The sequence below is a fragment of the Sceloporus occidentalis genome, unplaced genomic scaffold (assembly GCF_023333645.1).
Source record: "Sceloporus occidentalis isolate IW3139 unplaced genomic scaffold, rSceOcc1.0.p SCAF_10, whole genome shotgun sequence".
NCBI lineage: Eukaryota > Metazoa > Chordata > Lepidosauria > Squamata > Phrynosomatidae > Sceloporus > Sceloporus occidentalis.
The window spans coordinates 14,889,860-14,916,790 of record NW_028316990.1 but is presented as its reverse complement, the minus strand read 5'-3'; the positions used below and the strand labels follow the sequence as shown (position 1 = coordinate 14,916,790).

At 38.4% G+C, this 26,931-nt stretch overlaps 1 protein-coding gene across 1 annotated transcript; it reads right to left on the bottom strand.

The window, feature by feature from the left end:
• Nucleotides 1–519: 519 nt before the first annotated feature.
• Nucleotides 520–25,540, bottom strand: DYNC1LI2 (dynein cytoplasmic 1 light intermediate chain 2). The gene is made up of 13 exons (XM_089539847.1): nucleotides 25,410–25,540; nucleotides 20,230–20,303; nucleotides 19,590–19,706; nucleotides 18,001–18,231; nucleotides 14,600–14,763; nucleotides 13,716–13,809; nucleotides 12,403–12,538; nucleotides 10,591–10,702; nucleotides 8,364–8,423; nucleotides 7,625–7,666; nucleotides 7,003–7,120; nucleotides 5,468–5,584; nucleotides 520–3,667 (listed from the first exon to the last, which is right to left on the bottom strand). The coding sequence occupies exons 1-13, from the start codon at nucleotides 25,538–25,540 to the stop codon at nucleotides 3,561–3,563; spliced, it is 1,503 nt and encodes a 500-aa protein (XP_089395973.1). The 3' UTR covers nucleotides 520–3,560.
• Between the last annotated feature and the right edge of the window lie 1,391 nt (nucleotides 25,541–26,931).

The window sequence follows — 26,931 nt, the reverse complement described above, 5'->3', positions numbered from 1 at the left end:
ATGCTATTCTCTTCTTACCTTCTTTGTGAGCTTCCCACAAGCATCTGGCTGGGTACTGTGGGAAGGAAGCCAAACAAAAGTGGTTCTTAGTCTGATTACAGGAACCTTATTCCTTGTGAGCCTTACAAGGCACAGTGCTGCCCACTGTTGGCCAAGATGCTGGAAAGTTTCATTGGATCTGCATATTTGGTTGACTATGGCCTGTTACAGACTGCCAAAATAAAGCTGCTTTGGGTCTCTTTGGAGGAATGCTATTTGAATGATGCCTAGGTCCTAAGAGTCTGGAGGTCGCGCCAAAGCCACACTCCATTCCTAAGCACTGGAGTGCAGCTTTGGTGCAGCTTCCGGATTCTTCGGATGCATGCATCATTTAAACAGCATGCTTCCAAAGAGACCTGAAGCAGCTTTATTTTGGCAGTCTGTAACAGGCCTATATTACAGTACGCTGAGTTCAAAACTTCCTTTGCATCAAACCACAGATCTAAAACGGTCCTGCACAGTAAAGACACAACTCTGGTAAGCAGTCTTGGTTGGTATTTATTGAAGCCATTAATTAAAGACATGTCCTCATTTTTTGCCAGCACTAGAAAGCAAGGTTCAACATAACTGCACCTGGTTAAAGCTGTACAACTGGACTAAGGGTTGTGTTGGATATATTTGCAGTCCTCGATGGAAGTTAAAAACATCAATAAACTTAGTAATATAAGAGAGTGAACTTTCATTTACAGCATGGATATGGTTAAGTTCAGTCACTTTTAATGCAGTTAAATTAAATTAAATACAACAACTTCTGTTCAGTTTAAAACATGTTTTAAAATGCCAATAAAAAGTGCAAACTTAAAAAAATATCAAGCAGCATAACCATAGCATTTTGATGGAGGGCCAATCCTGTATATTTGCCTTCTCTTCAAGTTCAATAGATTATTACTTTAAACATGAACAGTAGGTGCAATCACTATACCGTATATAAATATAGATGTGTATTAATTTTAACAGTCTACCATAAAAATGTATCCTGAAAATGAAATTAATTATATTTTTAAAAGGTAAAGGCTGTTTGCAGTTTGGCCTTTGGTTCCAATGCTTAAGAACGCCAAAAAAGACAACTGTGCAGCTTTTCAAAGTTACTAGACTTTGGCAAACACAACATTATCTTTCTTTGAGAAACTAGGAGCATTCACTTGCCAAAAAAAAAAAAAGAAGAAGAAAGGAAAAAAAGGAGGGAGATCCCAACATTTGTTTAGATCCAAGCACAATGAAAAAGTGGTATATTGTTGGCTTGTGTTCATTTGTAGTGGATTTAACATTCATTTTGTGTCACTTACACAGAACTGGTACTCAGTATGAATCATCTGTGTGAATGACAAAACATTAATTAAAAAGAGGCAGTTAGGTACCAAGGCTTGCACTAGAACCACAACCCATCACAAGATCCAGATGAGCCCATTTTGCTTCCAAAGTTTCACTCCTTACAACCAAAAGCAGTCTCCAAGTAGCCAAAATCAGCTCTGGATTGGCCAGCCCATCAGAAGGCTGCTTCTATGCCATCACCATTGTGCAAGCACTGAAGAAGGTGGTAAAGTTCCTTCTGCTAAAACCCAGTGTAAACTCAACCATCCCAGCATGCCAACTGGCTACACATGTATACATGGCACAAAAGTGGCAGCTGCCTAACAGTATAGTTAAAGCTGCAAGCCACAAGGTCAGGATGCAAGTCACATCTGCTGGGGTGGTACAAGGCTACAGTTTTTGTTAGTGTGTGTCTGGCAAATCATGTGCCAGATTGTCACAGGCAGCAAAATCACACACCAGATCCCTTGGCCATAGATCATCCGTTTAACATCTAGGCAACTCTGGATGTAACTGAGGTGTTGAAATTTATTTAAAAGAAGTTTAAAAAATGTAAGGAGACATAACTGGCACAAGTGAACATGCTTTCATGTTAATACAAGTAAATACTCTCAGCCTTCTAATTAGTGTTAGACAGACTTACAAAAGCAAAGAGATGGCCTCTTTGTGTAACACAGGGTTTGCAATTACATCCAGTACTGTGTTAGTGGTCAATTCATTCTGTATATTTAACATATACATATACATATATATAATGGGGTGTTCTATTCAGAAACAAGATACCCTAGCACACAAATCTTCATCGATAAAAGTAAACTCTGTTCATACGGCGTGTTTTTTCCCTTCTGCATGTTGATTATAAACATGTTCAGTACTATAACAAAGGTAGTGTTTCTCTCTCAATATAGAAACTCAAAAGTGCCATTTCAGTAACTGAGAGTTTATCTTAGGGGCTAAAAATACTAACCCAGCGACAGACAACCATTCAGATTTCTTTCCACATTTAAAAAGCTACACTGAGGGGGGTAAACCATTAAGATAACAAAACCATGAAGTTCTATGTTTATCTGTGTAAACCTGAAAATACTAGTTTACTGCAACTTGAAACAAGATTCTTGGAAGTTTACCAGAAAAATCATAAGATTTTAAAAACCTTAAGGCAGGATTCAGTTTTTAGCTTTGTAGTTAACTTTTAGCTACCAAAACTAATATTGATTTGTATTCTGTAATGTGTTTCATTATGGGAAAGTGATATGTCCCCTGATCTTCTTCACAGGCCAGGCAGTTTGAATACTTTGGAGTGAAGGAACAATCCTAGGCAGAAGCTCTCAGGAAAAAAAAAAACGATTCAAAATTAAACATGACTATCAAAAGTTAACACATTTTAAAATAAAGTTAAACAAACAGAGACTGTTTGTACTATAGTGCACAAGAGGTTCAAGCACCTTCTAAAAGACACATCTCTCACTGTGCCAGGCACTTGGTCTAAGCAAGTTTCTTTCCCTGTGTCAGTTATGACAAAAAGGGCACCCATCCTATTTTTATGTATCTTTGTCAGAACACAAAAAACGCAATTGATAGCAATAATAATTCCCATGATGTTCAGTGTTGTAAGTTTTGAGCAACTCCCCAACTGTATAGGCTTTTTTAAAAAACGTGATTATCTGATAATATATCTTCAATACTGCTTTTCTCCAGTCTCTCCAACATGCTTTTTACTCTACTGAGCAGAACCTTGCATTTCCCCTTTTTAAAGAATGCGGAATTATATACATTCTTCATTTAACCAACCGTTGACTACACCAGATTCTCTCCAAGTACAATGTTCTGAATGGCCAACTCCAGTAAACTTGGAAAAGGGTACTTCATTCTTCCTTAGTGCCAGCAGTAACTAGGGCTTTCCAGCAGGAATTCTGCATCTTGTCTCTCTGTGCTCTTCTCTAAAAACCGCAGCTCCACTTCGTTTGCCACCACAAATAAGAGAATTGCCCTATTTAAATTCTAAAATGGTTATTTTAAAACAGAGGAATTTTATATGCAAAACTTCCCATATGTGCACTTGATACTGGGACAAGCCAATGAAGGTTAAATTTCATTTCCCCCGGCCCCAAGAAAAACTTATAGCATCTGCCATAGCAGAGAGCTCCTGGTCTTATCAGATCAATATACATAGTTATTTGGTCATTTACATATGCGGCTTTCAAGCATAATCAAGCTTCGTTTTCTGTCGGAGAGGAGTTGGCTGTTACCAGAGAGTCTGGCTTGCGAGTCATTCTGTCCAGTTCTTCTTGAACGTTTGTCAAAACAGTTTTTTGCCCTAAAAAGCATCAAGTTGCTTTGTTAGTACCCTTCATCATGCATGTGAAGTCCACAATCCTACTATCACAATAAAAAACAGAATATTAAGGTGGGGTTACACAGACCGGAGCTGATCTAGCTCTCCATGAGACAAACTCATTTGTGTGTTAAAATATTTCACTCTGCCACTAGCCAAAGTAAACATTTGTTTCAATATGGACTCAACCAGGAAAGAGGGAAAAGAGCAATGGACATCCAAAAGTTGCTGAACTACAACTGGGGAGAACCCTCCTGACTGGCTATGCTGCTTACGGTCTGAAACAAATGAACTCAAGTCATCAGTATCATGAATTAACTTTCAACCCAAAAAGGACTAAACATCACTCCAGTTAGGATCTAACTTAATGCAGACCCAAAAAGTTGCAAGCACCCTCATAATTTCAACAGATGACTGGGAATAGCTTTTAAGTTACTGGAAATAGCATTTTAAGTTGCTCGGAGCTTGTTTGCTCTGGACTATGGAAGGAACAAGGAAAGACTCAATTGGTTATATGATTCTCTGAGCTAAGTTGCTCTGTCGGAGTTTCAAGCAGACCTAGGCCTCTTGAGAATGACATACATCCACTGAAATATTAGAACAACAAAGGTTAGCTGTGGAGCAGCCTGTTAAACCTACTCTGGGAAAAAGAAAGGAAGGAATATATTAGCTTCCCAGACCCTCAGTCCACCCTCACTCACTCAACTAGCCTTTTTAAAAAGCACATTGAGGCCAGTTAAGAAAGATGATCCACACAGAGCTGTGTAGTTTTTCCACTTTCATTTCTGTCTCCTGAGCTCCTTCATCAGACCTTTTCAAATACATATTTGAAAGGCATATTATGTTGCTTTAGATCATATTATGTTGCTTTAGCTCAGGCTAAACCTACTCTGGGGAAGAGAAAGTTTTTTTAAGCATGGGATGGGGTGTTGTATTGTTTTAAAGTATTTTTAACATTTTAAACTTTTTAATTGTATTTTATTATTTTATCATGTAACTTGTTTTAATATTGTAATCATTTAACTCTATTGTAATGTACTATTTTTGTATGCTTTTAACTACTATTTTTAATGTTGTGAGCTGCCCTGAGACCCAGTTTTGGAAAAAGGGTGGGATGCAAATATAATAATAATAATAATAATAATAATAATAATAATAATAATAATAATTGTCCTTTCAAAGATCCATTTTACTTATGGCTGACCTGTCTGAAATAGCAGAATAATATAAACACTGCATTTATTTTTCCTTATAGGAGCTATATCAAAATCTAGGTAAAAATAGATACAGCCCAGGAATTTTTTTTTTTGGGGGGGGGGGGTGACTATTAACACAGTTTTTAAATTCTTCATCTAAGATCATAATAATGTAAACTGATTTATGTTCTTTTGGGCCCTCCAATAAATTTGGCTTCTTATACTAATGTTCCATGGTCTGGCTAGGGCCGATATAAATTATAATCTAACATCATTTGACTGCTCAGCCCTAGTCTGGGCAGAATGGGGTGCTCTGCGTGCAATTCTAATTCATGATTTTGTGACTCAACAAGCCTAAACCACCAGCTATCCCCATTTCTATTGCTTCCTATACAGCTGAGATGATACTTTTTAAGCATTATAGCTTGAAGCAGAATCTTGATTTAAATACATATTCTGAAAATTTGATAAACAAGCCTTTCATATCAAAGACTGCAAATCTAGTTTAGCATTACTTGTGAGCTACACCCTTAAATGAACGGGGGCCGGGGATGACTCTTTATTAGCTTTTAAAACAGAACAATACCTGATTTTTTAGCTGTACTCTGTACTCCTCCTGCACCAGGGCTCCCAGGAGAACCAGTCTTTTTACTCAAAAGGCTGTTGAAGAAGCTGGCCAGCACACCTTCACTTGCTGCATTGTCTAAAAAAGGAGGCAGGGATCAAGTTTAAGGCATATAAGATTTCAATGGATCAGCAACTCTTTGTCAATTTAAATATTTTTAAAGTGTCAAGGATGATGAGGATAAAAAATGACAAAAAGAATCCCTAACCACATCTGCTATCTTCCCACTGTTCACTCAAACACAAACCTGCACGTATTTTTCTGGCCTTATATTTATTCACCATGGGACGCGGTGGCTCAGCGGTTAAAATGCTGACTGATGATCGCAAGGTTGGCAGTTTAAGGCCCAAGTGCCACGGGACAGAGTGAGCTCCCATCACTAGTCCCAGCTTCTGCCAACCTAGCAATTCAAAAGCATGTAAAAATGCAAATAAATAAAAAGGTACCACTTCGGTGGGAAGGTAACACCATTCTATGCAGACATGCTAGCCACATGATCAGAGTCGTCTTTGACAACACTGACTCTTCGGCTTAATAACAGAGATGAGCACCACCCCTTGAGTCAGACACAACTTGACAATCATGTCAAAGGGGAAATATTTACCTTTATATTTATTCATTTGCCCCAATTTACTGGCTCTTATACCAATATACTATCTAGCCACCACTCTTCCATACATTGTCTTTGGATGTGTTTGCTTTCCTTGTTTATTCTATGAAAGTGTATCAATCACAATTAACTTCTTCATAGTGATTATTATCATTTACTTCATGTAAAATCACATTCCAAAGGGGATTCAGAGACAAATATTATTGTTCACCATTCTCTCCAGCTTGAATAACTCTCAGAATTTGTAAGTCCAATGGGTATCCCGTATGAATGTTTAAAAGTATCAACTAGATTTGTACCTGTCCTTTATCTTACAAACTCAGACTTCTATAGACCAAGATGCAATGCAATCTTAACTCAAAGATAGGCTGGCCAGAATGGGTTAGGATGAGGCACAAGGCGTTTGTGCTGGCTGCACTTGCCTTTCGCGGGCTAAACTTCCCTTATACCAACATAATTGCCTTCTGCTGGCTAACTGCAGAGATCAGCCTCTGCAAGGGCTGAGATTAACCAGCTGAAAAGCTAAAAAGGGAAAGGATGAAGCAGGGGAGGAGGTGAGCTATGCCACATCCAAATCACAGCTAGAGAGACAGCCCCTGTGCCAACACAAAATGATGCCAAGGCTAGAGTTGGCCTAAGTAATTTCCAACACACAGAAATCAACAGAAGGTGCTTCAAAATAAAATTCCTGAGTCCCAATCAGTCAGAGCCACACTGATATTGCCAGTACCAAAGTTTCGATACAACACAGTTTCAGCTGACCTAATGTTGGTTCAGATGGCTCTTGGCCCATCTGCTAAACTGCATTACTAGTTTATAAAACAGAGAAACTATATATAAAAATTACATACATACATGTATGTGTATATTAAACTGCAATACATACTTTTAATAGTTGGGTCTGGTTTCTTAACCGATGCTATTGGTGAGGCACTGGGGACAGTAGCAGGGCCTGGTCGACCCTGGGGTCTTGGTGATCCAGAAGGCCCTCGTGCAGGAGATTCCTGGATAACAGCACAACACAACAATGCAATTTACAGCCAACAACATGAAAAACAAGCATACACTAACTATTTACTCTCTCACAGATCCTCCTGCAGGAGCAGCCTTCTTTAATTGAAGAGATGAGAAGGAGTGACAATGTCTGGCTTTTTTAATGTATTTTTTTAATGTGAAATCTCCTTCCCCAATCCTCCTCCCTGCTTTATTCTTTTATTTATTGATTTTCATTGGAAGAGGTCAGTTTCTATCACATGTTGTCCGGATGCATGCAGTTTCACCAGTTACTTCCACTGTTAAAGTTATCTACCTACTCACACTCTAAACAAGAACAAACTGCTTCATTCTTTTGAGATGCTATGGGAATTACATTCTTAAATGGTATACTGTGTTCTAAGCAGGTTGTAAAGAAATGCTGTTGAAGGGCTCAATAGTTTCAATAACTTCGATGCTGAGATTCTGACCTGCATTCTAAACTAAAAATAGTGTTGCTATGAATGCATACTTACAGAAGCCCTTGTAGGTGTGGCTGGCTGCTTGGCAAGGTAAGACTGAAAGGGAACCAAAACTCATAAATATACTGGGGGAGAAATATTTTCAAAATGTAACCGCATGTAATAGCATTCTTTTGTGAGTATAAGCTTCATCCTTTTTGAATCTGACATATTCTTCATAAACTATTACAAGAGTTAAAGAGGAAAGGAGATAACTTGTGTGTAAGTGACTTGAGAAATCCTATATAATCTCACAGAAGAAAAAACAGGTGTACTGGCTTTAAGTCACAGATTATAGCAGTTTATCACAATGTGTAAATCACACTGCGATTTGATGTTAGCCTGAAGTAATGGCTTATCCCCAAGGAACCAGGGAATCCAAGTTCTTCAGAGCACAGAGATATCTTGCACCTTCCTCACAGAAATGCAATTCCCAAGTTCTCTGAAAACATGCCATGACAGTTAATGCAAAAATTTTCACATCCTGCAAAAATAGTATATTTATAGAATTAACAATCTAAACTCCATCTATCCCTGTCCTGCACAGAGGATGCACAAACACAGAGGAGGGCCTCTCCAATCTAGAGTGCACTACATTTGCCTTCTGGCACACAGCACCTAAGGCCAAGGACTTGACTGTCGGTACCAGACCATTCACACACCAACTTCTGATTATTTACAAGAGACATAAGTCTCAATATTATAAGCTTCAGGGGGGGGAAATCCATGGTGTTCAACAGTTTCATTTTCTTACCTGTTGCTTCATAAGAAACACTTGTTCATCTTCGGCTGCAAGCTCTTTATCATGAACTAACTGATGAGAAGGAGGAACAAAAACCACAAAACTTTATTACAAACAGAAAATGGCTACCTTAATTATAAGGTGAGGGTCAAACAGAATTATCTTTGATATCCTCTATCCACTTTGTCCCTCCAGCGTCCTACTAATGCGGACAAACTACTCTTTTATGTCTCGCACACATTATGGAAATGATCCATATTTACATGCACACTCAAGCACACATACATACATGAAGTTCCAGAAAAGATCTCCAGCAAGCAAACGCAGAGAAATGTGCTTCCTAATGGCTGGGATATAGCACCTCACCAGCCAAACTACCACATTAACTGCAGAAGCTGCATACAGATATGAATCACATGGGAAATTCTACCCACAGTAGTTTTCCCAGTTGCTAATGTTGAAGAGGAATTGTACCCCAAAGACCTCAACATGAAATAGAAGCAGAAAGGCTTTTGAGAAAATTAACATTTAGAGAGTACCCCAAGCTGTTTCTAGCTAAAGCATATCAGAGAGCCAAAAAAGTTGACAGGGTATCACTCTTGAAACCTAAGCATAAATCTACACAAGAACACATTTCTAGCAACATCTCATTTGGCACTTTAGCAAATAAAACAAAAACGTATCATATATAAGCATGGAATATCATAAAATATTGAGGGATTTAGACAATTTCCTTTTATAGGTTACACAAGCACAATGAATTTAAAGGACCAGTTAGTACACTCTGATATATATGCTCATTTGTTCGACCAAATCCCATTCTTTCTGAACATTTTTCTTGTGATAGGTGTGTGTGTTGTCCTAATAGCCTTAACATGAAGGTATTTATTCATCGGAAGAAATACACGCTTAGAAGTTTTTCCAACTGTCAGAGAGTAGAAGTAATTTATGTATTAATCTGTCCATGTTCTAAACTATATGTGGGGCAGGACTTAACATTCTTTGAGGACATGCATTGTGGAACACAGGAACAAAATTAGGAACTTAGCTAGGGGTAGTCCATTATATGAGTGGTTATTTCAGCATTTTTCAAAATCAAATTCGATTACAGAATCAAAAGCATTTTTTTAACATATAAAATCAAATTCTATTACAGAAAGAATCTCTCTGGAATCATCACTTGAAAACTCAAATCCCTGCAAGACATAATGTAAGGATGTCTTTGGAGAGTTCCTATTGTAAATCAGGTCAATTAGTCATCCACTCTGCTAAAGTAAGAACAGTGGTTGAATATATAGGTGAATTCAGAGCAGGACTTTATCAACCTGTATTTAGCATTCTAGAATTTGTGTAGAGGATATGAATGGAAGAAAAGATATTCTACGAATTATACTGTCAGCCCTCTGTGTCCATGGATTCAAGCATCCACAGCTTGAAAATACTATATATTTTCCCAAAAGCAAACTGTGATTTTTGCCATTTTAATATATAAGGTATATCATTTTACTATGCCATTGTATTTAATGGGACTTCAGCATCCACAGATTTTGGTATCCATTGGGGGGGGGGGGGGGGTCAGGGAACCAAACCCCAGTGGATACCATGGGCCAACTGTACAATCAATTTATTTTTACATGTTAGTGTTGTGTTATATAATTTGTGTATATATATATTTAGAAAAAAATGATGAAGGAATGAAACAGCTGGAGATTATCTGAATTTGGCTGTCTTTTTGCTGATGCAAATATCCTTTAAAATAAGAGTGTGTATTTGACAAATGAGGTGGGAAAGAATGAATTTACAGCTCTTTAAGTATGCAACCTCTGAAGGAAGAAGGTATCACCACTACGGTGAAGAATGGTGAGAACTGCATGAAACAACAAATTGACATGCATACAGGATTGAATGCTATCTGAAAATCTCTGATTTGTGAGTTTCTTGTGAGCACTGGAACCAGTGAAATACACGAGACAACTTTGTGGTTATATATTTGTGTATAATATACATTCAAATTGTAACAGCAATAAGACTAACAACATTAGATTAAATAGAAATTGCACACAGTGCTACCATAATAGTTTGTTACATTAGCTTCAGAATTTTTTGATACAGACATACATTGCTGTTACTGGTGGCAGTCAACGTAATATTCTCATCACGATTCTGCACACGATGTTCAATATAACAGTTACCAGCAACACTGCATGCAAGAGAAACCAATGTTTCAAAGCTGCTATACCTTTCTTACAGGTGGTTTTACAATGAAGTCTTCATATGCATCTTCTGGTTTAACCGTTGTGAAGTTTTCATGTAGAATTGCAATTTTCTTTTCGTTGTCCCAGCCAGCAGGTCTATGGTATAGAAATACAATTTATGCAAATGCATTCTTATTTCAGTCATACAGAATCATGGCAAATAATACAGGGACATTTTGAAGATATCTATTTCACTTGCTATTTTTCCAAAAACTACTGGAATTCGTTATGTTGTAAGACAAAAGGTGCAAAACAAGAGGCAGAAGGCCTACCTGAAAAATGAAGGAAAGCAAAGAACAACAACCATCCAATTATTTGACTAACTTTAGAGCCAATAATAAAACTGGGTAGGCTTCACTGATATAATAAACATGATAAAGTATGGTTGGTCACATCTGGATCTTTTAAAAGTGTGAACTGATTGTAACATTGAAAAAATACAATCTATGTTTAGAAAACAGAAGCAAGCAGTTGTCCCCAAACCACTCTTTGGTTCCTTACCATCAGTTATGAGCAGCACCTTTTGGCATCAGCATCTATATGGGCCAAACATCCCAAAGAATGCCATCTGCAATTATATAAATCACTGGTTCCCAAATTTTGGTCCTCCAGATATTTTGGACTCCAGCTCCCAGATGTCATGGCTATTGACAAAGCTGGCTAGGGCTTCTGAGAGATTAAGTCCAAAGTACCTGCGGCAGCTACGTTTGAGAATCTCTGTTATAAATGAATACAGTATATCTCCTTGAATGATACAGCTGTGACACTCAGGCATTCAGGGATGCAGAAGCACTGTTGCAACAGCTCTGAATATCATAGTGACAATGGCTGCATTTACACTGCAGAATTAATCCATTTTTATACCACTTTAACTGCCATTGCTCAATACTGTGGAATTCTGGGAACTGTAGTTTGTTGTGGCACCAGAGCTCTATGATAGAGAAGACTAAATGTCTCACAAAATTACAATTTCCAGACGTTAATGTGGTATCAAACTGGATTATTTCTGCAGTGCAGATGCAGCCAATGGTAAACGGAGACACAGGCCTCTTTGTAACAGCAGTTGTAGGCTAACTAGAATCGTTCCCAGTGAATCTATGGGAACATGGGCGCAAAACACACTGCAGACCGCTTCAACTGCCCTGGCTCAGTGCTAGAGAATTTTGGGAACTATAGTTTCTTGTGGTACCAGAGCTCTCTAACAGAGAAAGCTAAATATCTCACTAAACGACAGTTCCCAGAAGTCCCTATCATTGAGCCAAGGCAGTTAAAGTGGTCTCAAACTGGATTGTTTCTGCAGTGTGTTTTGGCCCATGGCAAGTCAATTCAAAAGTTCATTTTACTTGGAACTAACAATTGGATTTAGGCCAGAAAGTTGTGTCAAAACTCAAAACCTAAGCAAGTCTTGAGTTCAGTCCATAAGGATGCAAACTTACATACTCTCATTTTAAAGGAACTGATTTCCATTAAGTAAGCAAAGAGGGACTTCTAAGGACATTTTATTTATTTATTGGATTTATATCCCACTTTCATCCCAAAATGGGATTCAAGGCGGCTTCCAATAATTTAAAAAGGATTGAACTAAAACATTAATTACAAAAATTAAAAAACAACAACTAGTATTAAAACATATGATTTCTCATTCTACAGTATTATTTTTACTTCATCTACATGAGTACCTCTTACACATCCATCCATCCCTAGCAAAATTCTATTCTTTCCAGTTAAAATGGCTTTTTAAGCCTTACTGAAAAGATAAAAAAGAGCAAGGCCTCATTCGCTGTACTTCAACTTACATGAAAACTGCATCTTTTTCTACCACTAAGGCAGGAGTGGTAAAGTGAAAGCCGTATGCTTTATGTACAGTGTATTTATACAACAAGTCGAGGTTTTTTTCCTCCTTAACTGATGTATAGATCAAGGCTGCTCCATCTATTTATGTTTTAAGGAAAACAGTAGGCAGAGTATAATACTGATATCAGTTCAAATCAGACATTTAAAATATACATTCCAGGTTTTTTGGGCAGAAGTTTTTTAAAAAATAAATATAAATACAGTGAATAAATGGAACAAAAGTACAACTGTTATGAAGCAGGCATTTCAGTGTCTAAGGAAAGACAACGGGAAAGAAGGGCTGGTAGAGAAGTATCTAACATGAAGAAAGATCATAAATAAGGATAGCGGCTATGTCACATTGCAACACAGTAGATTTAAAGAGAAACTGCTTAACTAGAAACTTAAGTTTAAACTTGAAATTTGCAGAGAAAGAATAATTCCTAAGTGATGCATAGTATTCATTAATATCCTATAAATAATAGGCTAAATCCCAGGTAGGCAAAGATAGTCCACAACCTGTATATGGCCCTCACCATGCCTCCCCCACTTAAAAAGACCCACTGCATCCTTTGAGACTGTGCAAAACAATTTCATCAAATTTGGGGGGAACACAGCTACTTCAGGTCCAGGGAAACCTTTTTTAAAAAACAAAATAAAATCTGAAGTGTTTCCTGCTAACCACAGGATTACCCCCATTATTTCTATATGTTTACTGAAATCAGCTTTCCTAAAGTCTATAATGCATGTCTGACTATGCTTGGCTTCCCCTCTCTGCTGTATAACCAACTCTAGGAGAACATGGTCACTCTGACCACTTCAACTCCTTTAACGGATCATCCCTGCTGGTTAGGATCTGATCTAAAGTAGCTGATCCCTTAGTTGCCTCTTCCACCTTCTGGACAATGAAACTGTCTGCAAGGTAAGTGAGGAATTTGTTAGATCTTAAATTTCTGGCAGCGTTTGACATCCAACACACATCTGGATAGTTGAAATCCCTCCTTACTAGTACATCTAATACAGCTCTCCTTTATGAATTTGTGGCTATCTGTTCATCCAAGTCCTCAGTTTGGCTTGGAGGTCTGTAGCAGAACCCTGCCTCCACGTCCCCATTGTTTTTCTCCCCCTTAATTTTGTACTCAGATGTTTTCAACCTAGCTTTGAGGATTAAAGTTATGGATCTTTTCGCGGGTGTACACATTTTTAAAGTATGGAAAGCTAACATCTCAATATGCAAAAATTTATTATTAGTTAAGCTCAAGCAGGAAAAGGATACACTGTAAGCAGAATCTACGAATATGCGATTGGATAAAATCAAAGTGTTCTTCTCTGTAGTCATGTTCCTTTTCCAATATACTTACTGCATCACACTGAAAAAGAAACACAGAGGGCCATCTAAAAGTTGAATATATCTGCAAAATATGCATGCTTTTACCTAAATCAAAGTTCAAAGGAAGTTTTGTAAGAGACAATTAAGCAAAATATTCCACTGACTACTTTTGCTTAACTGTCTCTTACAAAACTTCCTTTGAACACAAAGGTTTTGGCTTCTCTCTCTGTGTATGTGTAACATGTGCAAAACGGAGATTGCCTGTACTCAATATAACTCAAACATATTTAAAGATTATCTGAAAATTAGGACAATAAGAATAGAAAAGGGAATGGCTCAATGCTCTTCTTGGATATACACCTGAAATCCAACACCAGATAAACACAGATTTTGACAGCTACACACATCTAAACTGCAAGAAGACACAATATGCTGTACTGGACCCAGACGCAGTCATGCTTAGTGCAGACTCTATCTGATCAGCAAGGATAGTGCAGACTCTATCTGATCAGCAAGGATTTATTTAATGACTATCATCTCCCACTGATTTCGGTGGGTTTTCTCTAAGCATGATTAAATCTAGATTCAGTCCTAGAATAGTAAAGCTCAAATACAGAAACACATAAAAAGCATACAAATGAATTTTGCTAAGTGGCCAGAACTGCTTCCCAAGTAGATGAACGTTCAACTAATTCAAAAGGCTACTTCCTACCATTTTCCCAGTATAAAGAAAAGCCACTTTATTCAGATGAAGACTGCCCCCATGTCTTGACTTCAAATTTACAAAGCTGTACACCTAGTATCATCAGTGAGCAAGAGCTCTACCTCACCTTTGTACAAACAACTATCACAGGGATCCCAAGGTTGTGAGTCAGCACATTATCGCCAAGTGGTAATGTAACATTTTCATCCTCTTGTCCTGATGGAGCTCTTCTCTGTGGCGATCCCTGATAACCTTCTTCGGGTTCTACATATTCTTGAAAAGCCTTCACGACTAAGGAAAATATTTAGACATATAATCAAATACTTTTATGTTACTAAAGAGAGTTATCTCTGAGGTTAAGCAAGGAAGAAAATTTGAGGGAGTAGAACAAGAAAGTCAAAACAGTAACAAAAGAAGCTGCTATAATTAAGTTGGAATGGACCTTCAGTCAAATGTTTTCAGGATGATTCTGTATGCTTGACAAGTTTATTTTTCAAGTATTTTTTAAAAGGAAATAGCCAAACGCTGTCTCAAAATAACCTATTTTTTAAAGAGCTCTTGATACAGTATTCAAAATCTATTCATGTATGTCTAGGTTAGAAATGTCAATATAGTAACATTTCAGAATTTCAGACAGCCTCCTTCAGAGGAATCTAGGAAAAGTCTTGTATTCCGTACAATATCCCAGTGGAGCCATGAAACTTCTCTTCTCGGCTCCACAAGCCAAATTCCTATAGCAGTGTGCAAGAATGGCTTCTGTAACTGCTTCTATCTCTCTGGTCATCACTGTGATCCACAAAAAAGCCAGGAACAAGAAAGGAGAGCTAAAGCCATTGGCAAAGGTGTTGTTGTTGTTATTATTATTATTATTATATTTATTTGTACCCTGCTTTCCCCAAAAAATTAGAGGACTTAAAGCAGCTTGTATGGAGTATATCCTGAACTCAAGAAATCATCCAGACCTGACCAACCTGAGATCTACCAGGAGATAAAAGATCTAACGTCTTCCCAACACAGCTCTAAGGAGGAGAAATGTCAGCAATATTAATAGTTCAGGGAACTGGCAATTCACAATAATCCAGAACACTCCCCAGAGCATTGAATGCAGCATAAAACACTGGTTCAAGCACACACTGCTTGTAGTAATAAGGGCATAGAGTTTTAGCAGGCTTTAGTCACTTCACTGCAATCAGGTGTGTTTTAACTCAACCGATTCCTTAGCCTTCACAGACCCTGGTTCTTTATGTTCAGCCGCAAACTGTAAGCAAGTACTCTACTACAGTGGATAATAAGTTATCCCATACCTCCAAACTGTACACATATGCCCTCAAATAGCAAAACTATAAAGAAAACTTGTTAGGCGTGAAGACTCTTTGCTTTCATTTTTGTGGAAACACATTAACCTAATTGCCTTCCCTGGATATGGCCACACGCACATGTGCTGTACCTTTTTCTACAACTGAATGGAATGATCTAACCAGTAACTCTGCAACATCTGTACTCTTCCCGACCCACCAGTATCTGTCCTACTTTGGAGCTTTCAGTTGTTTTTTACTCTTTAGATCACCATCACTTTGTTCTAGCAGAGGCAACTGCTAATGCTCTTGAAGGAAGCAGGTTGGGGTGATCTGCACAGAACAGGCCTATCTTATATATCCCATTATATCTCATTTATATAGCGGTCCCTTCACATTTGCTGGGGCTAGGAGTGAAGGACCCCCGTGAATGTGGAAAAATCTTAAATAAAAAACACACACACTATTCTTTTTACCTAAGAGAAGACCTCTCTAGGAATCTCCAGGTCCTCCAGTGCAATTCTATGGTTAATATCTGCCCAAAGTTGATCACTGAATCATGCTGGAGGACCTACAACTGCTTAGAGAAGTGTTCTCTAGGAACGTCTAAGTTTTCCAGCACAACTCTATGGTCAACTTCCAGCAGAGTTTCATTGGAGGACCTAGAGATTCCTAGAGAGATTGATCAAACCCATAAATAATCAAATTTGCAAAAGTCAAAGCCACAAATGTGGAGAGCCAACCGTATATCCCACTCTATATATCCCATTTATATATCCCCCTTTAGAAATACAGATCACCCTCCTTTTTTCATCTGCAACCAAATCACACTGAAACATTCATAGGAAGCCAAATTGCTCCATCTCTAAAGTGCTGACCTCTTGTGACATTTCAAGTGATGTTACTGTGAAGAAGAGTCTCTTGTGGACAAGTGCAGTACAAAAATCCAAAGCCTTCCCCTTTGGGTGAAACTGTCCTCATGTTACCCAAGCTGCTGCCTAAGCTGGTACAACAAATCCTTCCATGCCTATCACCCCCTCTGCCCAAAAAGCACAGCACTGGCTATGGTTTCACTCTTGCAGTTTTCAACAGTTTATTCAGCAGTTTCCACTTCAGCTGAGGCATGACTGCCACAAATGCTGCATGAAATGCTACAACCTGGGAATAACATAAATAGCAATGTATTTTGTTTAATTCCCAAAGCAGGCATTACTTTGGCCACAACAGACCATCAACTCATGGTTTAACTAACAAGGCCAATATGGAATGATGTAATCCCCAACACAAACATCCTTCACTGTAGAAGAAAGGGATCCTTTCTTCTACTGAATTTGAAACTATCTATTTGTTTCAGAAAACCACATGACCTGAGTTTGAAAGTCAGCATTTTGTAGCACCATTTTAAAATGTGCAGAATGCAAAATAAAACTTGGAGGTACGTGAAGTAACAGGAAAGAGTTTGCCAGATTACACTTCTTGACAATAAAGGAAGCACTAAAGGAGAAAGTCTGAAAAACAAATCCTGAATATTATGTCCTTGGTAATGATGCTTGCAGGTATGAAGTTACAGGAAATTCAACACTGCAAGATGGTTCACTGGTTTCACAGTGCTTGCTTCTGGGATTTAGCAAAACAACTCACTCTTGTGTGGAAAAGTGTCTACTAAGCCTTCCACAAAGGTGGACTAAAATAAATCTCTGCCTGGACAAAGGAAGCCCTTAGACACACTGACCTCCACAAAAAGCAACCTTTTTGCCAGAGATTTCTTATGACGCTATTTAACAACATAAGCCCTTGAAAATTTGAAGTATGAAGACATACTTCTTAAGACAGCCTCCAGTGTGTCTTTTTCCAAAGTAAACTACAGTGCTTTTAACCTGACCTCTCATCTATACTTTTTCACTGTTTCCATACTCTTTTCATTAAAAAAAAACCTGTTTTTGCTTACAAGTCTTGGGGTTCTCAGGATGCCAAATTCTACATCAATTGTTCACCAAACAAGTAGAAAAGATATGTTATCTCCCACAATAGCAAGATAAATAACAATACTGATGCCATTCATATAAGAAGCAAAGATAGTGACTCAGGAGCCAACGACAATCAGAACAGTCTATGGTGGGCTAGGTGCATGAATAGCCTGACACAGTATAGAGTGGCTAAAATGTGGGAACTCCTCTTTATTAACTACAGACAGAAAAAAATTAAATCTTAGGTTAAGCTTCAAATTACTTACATTGCTGTTCCATGTCTCTCATCTCTTCAGGAGGAATTTTCAGCTTATCAATATGTTCACGCAAGACACTTGCCCATTTCTGTAAGGATTCCATAATAGTCCAAGGTCTAGACATATCAGCCACAAAGATTACAAGGGTCTCTTGCAACGATTCTGGTGAAATGGCAAACTTTAAGAGGCCTTTATGGTACAAGTCGCCATCAAGTATCCAGACATTACAGCGGGTCTGATCTGAAAAGCAGAAGAAGCCTCCTCATTAAAAAATCCTTTCCACATGTAGTATTATTTGTGAGTGTGTGTACATGTGTTGTTTTGTTGTTGTTGTTGTGTACCTGCAAGTTGTTTGCTACTTATGGCAACCCATGGCGTATTCTTGCCAAGTTTCTTCAAAGGAAGTTTTAATATTGCCATCCTCTGAGGCTGAGAGTGTGACTTGCCCAAAGTCACCCAGTGGGTTTACATGACTGAGCTGGGATTTAAACCCTGGTCTATGGAGTCCTAGTCCAACACTCAAACAATTACACCATACTAGCTTTGATTGTATATACGACTTACATTGCACAACACAAACAGGTAAAAACAAATTTATTGTACAGAGGGCCCTTGGTATACACTGGGCTTTGGTTCCAGAACCCGCCATGGATACCTAAATCATTGGATACGCAAGTCCTAAGATATACAATGGCATAGTAAAATATTGTCCTTTATATAAAATGGCAAAATCACAGCTTACTTTTTGGAACTTATTATTTTTTAATATTTTCAAGATGTGGATGCTTGAATCCATGGATGCAAAATCTGTGGATATAGAGGGCTGACTGTATTCTATAACTGTCTAAAATTGGAGGATTTATATATTTGTTAAAAGCAATATTTTAAGTCACAGTTCAGTCTGATACAAAGGTTAAGACACAGCTGACAGCGAAGTGGTAAAACCAAGGAACCTTTAGCCCTCCAGATATTTTGAACTTACCACAAGCCATGATAGAATTGTGGGCCAAAACATCTGCAAAGGCAAAAAGTCCTCATCCCTGGCCTAAACATTCTGGGTAGAACTAGGACTTCCTTTATTAATGTGTAAGTTGTGGGCACACCATTCTTAAATCCATATTTCTACTTCAGTGTATTAAGTTTTCCCAACCACCACTTCTGAATCTGCATGTATGTTCCTCCACCACCCTGGTGTAAGGAAAGAAAAAGAATCTCCAGGAATACAAGAATATACAGTGAAAAATGATGTAAACTGAATGAACTGTCTAATACTGAGCAAGTACTGAGAAAACCCATAATGATAAGGCACTCAATGGAAACAAACTAGATATGTTTAGTTCTTAGACAGCCATGCAACAAGTATGAAAAATCCAGGACATTCTTACACTTTTCCTTCTATAAACCCCATCTGTGTTTCAGGAAATAAAAACAAATGAATGCAAAAGCAAACTCAAAGCCTATATAAGCTTACATGTGACTAAGCTCCACTGAACATCTGTGTCCATGGATGAAGCTATAAAGAGATATTATCAACCCAACCGTGTCTCTCTAGCCTCCTACTTTAAGCAACAGGAATGCAGAGAAAGCAAAGGCTTTACCATCTCTATCTTCATCATGGATGTTTAGGTACAGGTATTCAAGGCCTCTTCCTTTCTTGCCATGCTCTGCTCCTTGTATTTTAGTCATTAGTGTTGTTTTACCTGAGCCATCATCACCTGCCAATAAGTTTGTAGGGCAGAAAAGAAACATGAACAAGCCCACCTTTTACAACTCAATCAATCATGACTTTTCAGCATAGCATTTAAGGAATCCTTTGTATGTACAGGTGAAGCATCTTATTTGTTCTATCACAATAAATTAGCAGTTCCATTTTACATCAATCTCCCACCCACCCCAAACATAGTTTTTAAATGTTACTAATCTGCAGAATGAACTATTTCATCTATTTTAATATTCCACAAAAAGGCTACATTTGCATTTTTTAATATATTTTGCATAGATCTGCTAAGCAAAGAACCTGCACCATAAACTATATGTCAATGTATTAGGTTTAAGATACTTTGTTAGCAATGGAGATGCAGGTTCAACTTAAGGCTGGGTATTAAGGTAAGTGCTCCTAAACAGGCTTTCAACAAAATTAAAAGGGCTTTTCTTTTTCTAATTAAGCATACTTTAAAAATTAGCTTTCAGTATTCCTGTAGTATCAAAAGCTTTTCACTATTACTCACTGATACTTACCAAAGACCAGAATGTTTTTACCAGAGGGTAATTTAGATCTCGATCTGGTAGAAACTTCACTCAATATTGAGAACCTGCACACAAACAAACAAAAAAAGTCTCTTGTTAGTCTGGCTGCGAGATGACACAAATCAGATGGGGGGAAATGGAGAGAGGTAAAGAGCTGAAGAAATTGGGGAGGGGGAGTTGTGGGCGGAAGCAGACCTTTTGAAGGGTTTTTTGTTCTAGACTTTCACAGGACTAGACAGAATGCCCTTTCCTTGGTTGAGTAAACAAGAACAGTTGACCTTCCGTATCCATCGATTCAATCATTTGCATGTGTGTGTGTCCACACTTCCAAGTTGCCTATCAGCTTATGGTGACTCCCAAGAATTCCACAGGGTTTTCTTAGGCAAGGAGTACTTAGAGGTGGTTTTGCCAGCTCTCTCCTGTGAAATATAACCTACAGCATCTGCAATTCACTGGCAGCCTTTCACCCAAGTATTAACCAGGGATGACCCTTCTTGGCTTCCAAGATCATATGTGATTTGGAGCCTTTAGAATATTTACTCTTGGACACCATTAAACAGCACTTTAGAGGCATTCAGTGTATTAGCCTCCCACAAACTGGTGGCTTCCAGATGTGTTGGATTACAACTGCGGAAATAGCACAATTCTAACTATGGTGTCTGAATTTCTAAATACAGGATAGATATATCTGTTCAGAAGAAGAGACATTTTAGAACAGTCAGTGACCTTGCTACTGGAGGATTCTGGAAGTTGGAGCTTCCAAAAGGCAATTTCCCCAAGCTCTTGATAAAAGCTTAACCCACTCACCCCCACCCTAGGCATACAGAAAGACTAGCAGCAGATGCGATTTTGCTCCCAATTTTGTTTTTCGTCTAAAGAGCTCAGCCCAAGTGATTCCAAAACTGAGCCCTCTCTTCCCCATTCTCTCCTCTTCTGAGCCAGTAGACAACTTGGCAGGCCTGGGGCTACTTCAGATCCTTCTGCTTTGACCTCAAGCTGATTTTTTTTAAAGGGTTTAAGCTTGAGAAACTCCTCTCCCATGACTTTTCCAACGCCTAGTTATTTTACTCTTGGCGTCTTACAATCAGGATATAAGCAGTGCAGAGAAGCAACTCCAGAAAAAAAAAACCTAATGTTTTAATTACAATATGCCCCCCCCCCCCATACATAACATGATCTACACGGAAAGCAAAAATGAACGAATTATAGTCAGTTTTTCATTGTAAAAGCACAAATGAGGATGAGGGAGTTGACACTGGGATCAAACATCAGAAATACGAACCCAAAGGTTATGTACTGCATTTATTATGATGGCCTTTCTATTGGACTCAGGAAGTGACAAATCATTCCAATGCTAGATCCAGAAGACAATATGCTGTCTCTCACAAGGTTCATCAACTAGCTCCACCAGGCTGACAAGATTTTACACCTCCTAACCACCTGAGCTATGAAATGTCTTCCATCCTTAAGACAAATAGTTGTGATTCTACTAACCAAACAAAGAGTTTATTTACATTTCATTTCAGAGCAAACAATGTTACGCTCAGTAACTATCAACTTTTTCAGGGAAGTCGTAAGTTACTGATCTCCAAGCAAGAGATCCTGCAGGAGTTGTTCAAGGGAGCATGAGACTTGGAGGCCCTGATCTCTCCTCCTCTACCCAAACCTTTTAGTGTAGTATTTAACATGCATTGAATTGAATACTGAATTTACATAAATAAAACTGTTATAATTTGAACACTGTTATTTCCTTACAAAAGGTTAAAATATGAATATACATGAATGCACAAATGAAAATATGCACAGTAAATAAACAAACTATCTTTATTCACATTCTACTTTGAGGTGGGGTGATGTTCACAGGGGGTCCCAAGGGTAAAAAGTCTGAGTACCACTGTTGAAGGCAAAATGAACAAATTACAAACAAGTATATGGTTATACTTACTGTATCTAGGCAATAATTATGTAAATTTGTTCAAGAAATATACTATACTGGAAACTTGATTTAAATCAATTATTTTAGCTGTCTTGATCTGAAATCCATTAATTCATAAAGCATGACTGCAGTGGGACAAACGGATGTGCGTCTTCTGGGAGCATTTTAAACAGAGTTACTGCCTATGCAACACTGCAGTGGCAGTCAGTCGAAAAGGACATTCTGCTGCTTGTGGCTGGGGAGGGTTTCTGATCATCTGGTATTAGGACAGAGTGCATTACTTTGCTCAAGTGCTAAGTGCCATATTTTAAATCCATTAGTCTACTGCCTTGTTATGACAAGCCTTTTCTTTAACAGTTAAGGTGAGTAATCAGGCATCAAAAAGGGGATCCACAGTAACATTTGTAACTTGGTGAGATATCAGTTTCGTGACTCCAGGTGAAGCCTCTGGTTTCACACCTTATTTAAAAAGATACCTTTAAAAACACATCTAATGCCATGCTGAAGGAAATTTTCCTTGTGGTTTACCTCCTGTAATTTGTCAGTGAATCAGTCCCTCCACTAGAATGCCAGCACAGCCATGGAGAACAGATGTTCAAATCCCTAACCAATTAAAAACTCATTAGCAAGGTGCATTTTAACCTTTCCTTTACCCTCACTTTAATGCTACTGACAGCTGTCACTCAAATTCTGGATCTCTTCCTAAGTCAGAGAAATCAGGGCTGAAAAAGCCATTTTTAAGGTAACTTCTGAAACAAAAAAGTTTTGTTCGCTGTGCTTAAGAGCAAAATAGGCATCAGTCTAGAAAGAGAACATGTAAGAATCACTTAAGATTCCACAGATATAATCAGATACTACAAAGTAATACTGGTATTTAATTATCTCATATAATCTTTCTCAAGAGTTCATGAGGGGAGCTATACAACAGATCCACAACAGTAAAATTATCCCAAGAGATAATCTTATACAGTCATTTGCTTTCAAAAATTATCCAACGCAGGAGATAACACCAGAAACAAAATGCTCCAGCAAAGAAAGAACACAGAGGCAGCCATGCTGAACATAAGTCAAATGCCAAAATCTATATTGTGGTAATACAGTCCTTTCGCAAAAGACCGAGGGGCACGAACGGCAAGACCGCAAATGTCAAGGGACAAGTGTACTTTTAATAGGTCAACCAAAAAAATCCCACAAAGATCTCTGTGCAAGCTTTCAAAAAACTTTATATATATATATATATATATATGAAGAATCCTGTGGTTCCAAACACCTGCACAAAGGCATCTTGATAACAAGAATTTGACAACTGTCCACAGCACAGGAAATAACCTCAAAGTATATCACTGTATATCTACTGCTAACTGCTCATAGAAGCTCCCAACAGAAACTGTAATTTGCTAAGGAATATATAATGTGCACAACAACAACACCAGACCAATATGAATGTGATCATCGGAGCAATCCTGCCATTTCTATTCTGCGTCTTATAGGCCAGTCCCAGAACATGCTTTTGAGAGGCCTGCCCCATGGCAGAAAGCAAAATGCTAGGTGCAAAAGCAGTTTATGATTAGTAAGAATGTGCAAAAAATGTATCTTAAAATACCAGATATATTTTCACAAACATGCTCTTTTATGAAGTGCCTTTGCAAAAGAGTACAGCATCTCAAATTATTTCCAAAATCCCCATCCCCAGGGAGCAATGGATCTGCTCACTTTGAACAGACGTGAACAGTCATCCCAACTTATCCAGCAACTCAACCTGCAGCCAGGGACATATGAGACGGATGAAGTCCCTGCTGCGTTAATGCTGGCAATATTGATTCTCCACTGCTGTGCATTTGAATCAGCCCAATGCTGTAATTTTATCTCTCTCTCTTTTTATATATAACTATGGAAGCTACTATCCTGAGATTAGGCCTGTTAATATCATATTTACAAGAACAAGGCATGCTGCAGAGATAGGAAAGCATACTTGTTCTTGGGCCTCTATGAAAGAAGGTTTTCCCATAACCGGGATGACCAGACGTCCTCCTTTTCCAGGACATGTCCTCTATTAAAACCTTCTGTCCAGGAGGGATTCCAAAACGTCCTCCATTGTGAGAATGACTAAGAAGCATGAGTTTACATTGATATGATTAGCTTTTATTTTATGTCCAGGAAGAACTCCAGGACATTTTTCATTTTGAGCATGAATAAGAAGCATGGATTTACATTTATATGAATGCTTTTAGCTTTTTATTTTTAATATATATATATACATATATATATATATTCTTTTAAAATGTTCTTTACATTTTAACCAAATCTTTGTGTATATGTAATACATGTAGGTTATGCGTATGATATTGTAATTTGAAGGTATGATTCTAATTTTGTTTAGTTGTTTATGTCACAATTACAGTGTATATGGGAATTGTGATTTATGTGTAACATTAGTACCAAAGAAGCATTACTAGGGATTCTGTATGGGGTGAAATGGGGGGAGGAGGGTGACGCCATGAGTGCCCACACCAGGTGACACCAACCCAAGGGAGGCCACTGGTTGTGAGGAAGGTAGGAAAGAGAGCTGGAAGAGACCCCAAGAAGGGCCCTGATCCAGTCCAACCCCTTTATTCCGTCATGCAGGAACTCTCAATCAAAGCATCCCCATTGACAGATGGCCATCCAGCCTCTGTTTAAAGGCCTCCAAGGAGGGAGATTCCACCAGACTCCAAGGGAGGAGTGTGTTCCACCATCAAACAGCTCTTACTGCCAGGAAGTTGCTTCTAATGTCCCTGTAGCTTGCATCCATCATTCCATGCCCTGTTGCCTGGAGCTGTAGAAGACAAGCGTCCTCCATCCCCACTACGACACCCCTTTGAATACTAACATGAGAAGGAACCTCCTCCTGGCAGTAAGAGCTGTTTGACAGTGGAGCACACTGCCTTGGAGAGTGGTGGGGTCTCCTTCCTTGGAGGTCTTTAAACAGAGGCTGGATGGCCATCTGTCATGTGATGGGGAGTTCCTGCATGGGAGACCGAGAGTTCCTGCATGGGAGACCGAGAGTTCCTGCATGGCAGACCGAGAGTTCCTGCATGGCAGACTGGGGCTGGACTGGTGGCCCTTGGGGTCTCTTCCAACTCTAGGATTCTATGCCCTGCTTCTCTGAGCCCATGTTGGCACCCCATGAGAGCCATGTCTGTGGGGGCCTCCTCCTCTGCCTCCCGGCCCAAGGGCCCCTCCAGAGGCTGCTCACCAGAGGCTCTGGCCTTCCTCCTCTTCGCTGGGGAACTCGGCCGCCCCGGGCCCCTCCGGAGCCAGCAGCTTCTTCTCAGCCAGCACCGGCGCCATCTTGCCAACGGCAGCCACCACAAAGAGTGACCTCATCCGCCGAGGACCCCGGCTTCCCCACAAGAGGACCCCGGCTTGCCCTACCAACGCAGCAAGGGCCTTGGGCGGCTACTCCGGTGCCTGTTCGCCGGGCTCTCCCTTGAACTCTTTTCCCGGCGTCCGCTTCTCACTCGCGCGTTTCTTCGGCTTCTTCGTGGCGCCCTTGCTTCAAGGAAAATATTTCTATCTGGTAAAAAAAGGGTTTTTATTATGGCTTTTCTTCAGGCAGTGGCTTAGACACCTAAATGAGCGGTACCCGACGCTGGAGGATGAGTTCAGGATTTCGAGGGACGCCGCCCTTGGCTTTGAGCAGAGCAGGGACCCCTAGTGGCGGACAGGAGCATCGCGGCCCGGGCCCCGTTGGCAACGCCCTGCTGCTGGGAAGGAAGGAAGGAAGGAAGGAAGGATGCGCCTTCGGAGCCATGGAGCTCTCCAGCCTCCCATGCTTTTGGCTTTTAAGACCATTTAAAAAGCTTCCTTTAATGTCCTCAACAGAGACGTTATATTAATATATTTTATATATATATACTGTTTAATATATATTTATATATACTATATTTCATATATCATATTTAATTTTATATATGTATATATATATATATTACATTTATTATTATTAATATATTATTGTTAATATATATATATATATATATATATATTTGATATATATTATTAAATAATGTATTATATATTACTAAATATATTTATAAAGCTTCCCTTAAGATCGATATATATGAATTTTAATTTCCTCAACCAAGACATATTAATATATTTAATATATATTATTTAAAATATAAAATATTTATATTTACTATAGTTCATATATCATATTTAATAATATATATTATACATTTATTATTATTATTATTATTATTATTAATGTATTATTAATATATTATTAAATATATTTATAAAGCTTCCCCTAAGATCGATATACATGAATTTTAATTTCCTCAATTAAAGACATTATATTAATATATTTAATATATAATATTTAATATATATATATATATATATATATATAATTTATTATTATTATTAATATTTATTTATTTAATCATATATATTATGAAATAATATGTAATATTTTTGTGGGTTTTTCAGGGTATGTGTCCTTGTTCTACAATTTCTTTTCTGCCTTATTTTATTTTTTAAAAAATTAAACTGTTTTATTGTTATACAACAAACAGACAATGGCAACACCAGCTACATCATCAGATAGAAAATCCCTCGCATACCTCTTACCCTTTTCTGTACCCCTCCCCACCCACCTCCCGCCTCCCATATTCGATTTCTTTGGGACTGAATGATCTTTGGGTCCATTATTTCCTTATCTTTAATTTCCAATTAACTTCCCCTTTCCTTTCCTTCTAATTCTATCCAAACAA

What these genes read in the sequence shown, in the direction of transcription:
- DYNC1LI2 (XM_089539847.1), bottom strand. Translation starts at nt 25,540, where the DNA reads ATGAGGTCACTCTTTGTGGTGGCTGCCGTTGGCAAGATGGCGCCGGTG. An exon ending in TGATAGTTGTTTGTACAAAG is followed by an intron (nt 13,810 to 14,599) that starts GTGAGGTAGAGC and finishes TTTCTTTTTCAG; the next exon opens with TGTGATGCAGTAAGTATATT. An exon ending in GAAAAAGATGCAGTTTTCAT is followed by an intron (nt 10,703 to 12,402) that starts GTAAGTTGAAGT and finishes TCTATACCATAG; the next exon opens with ACCTGCTGGCTGGGACAACG.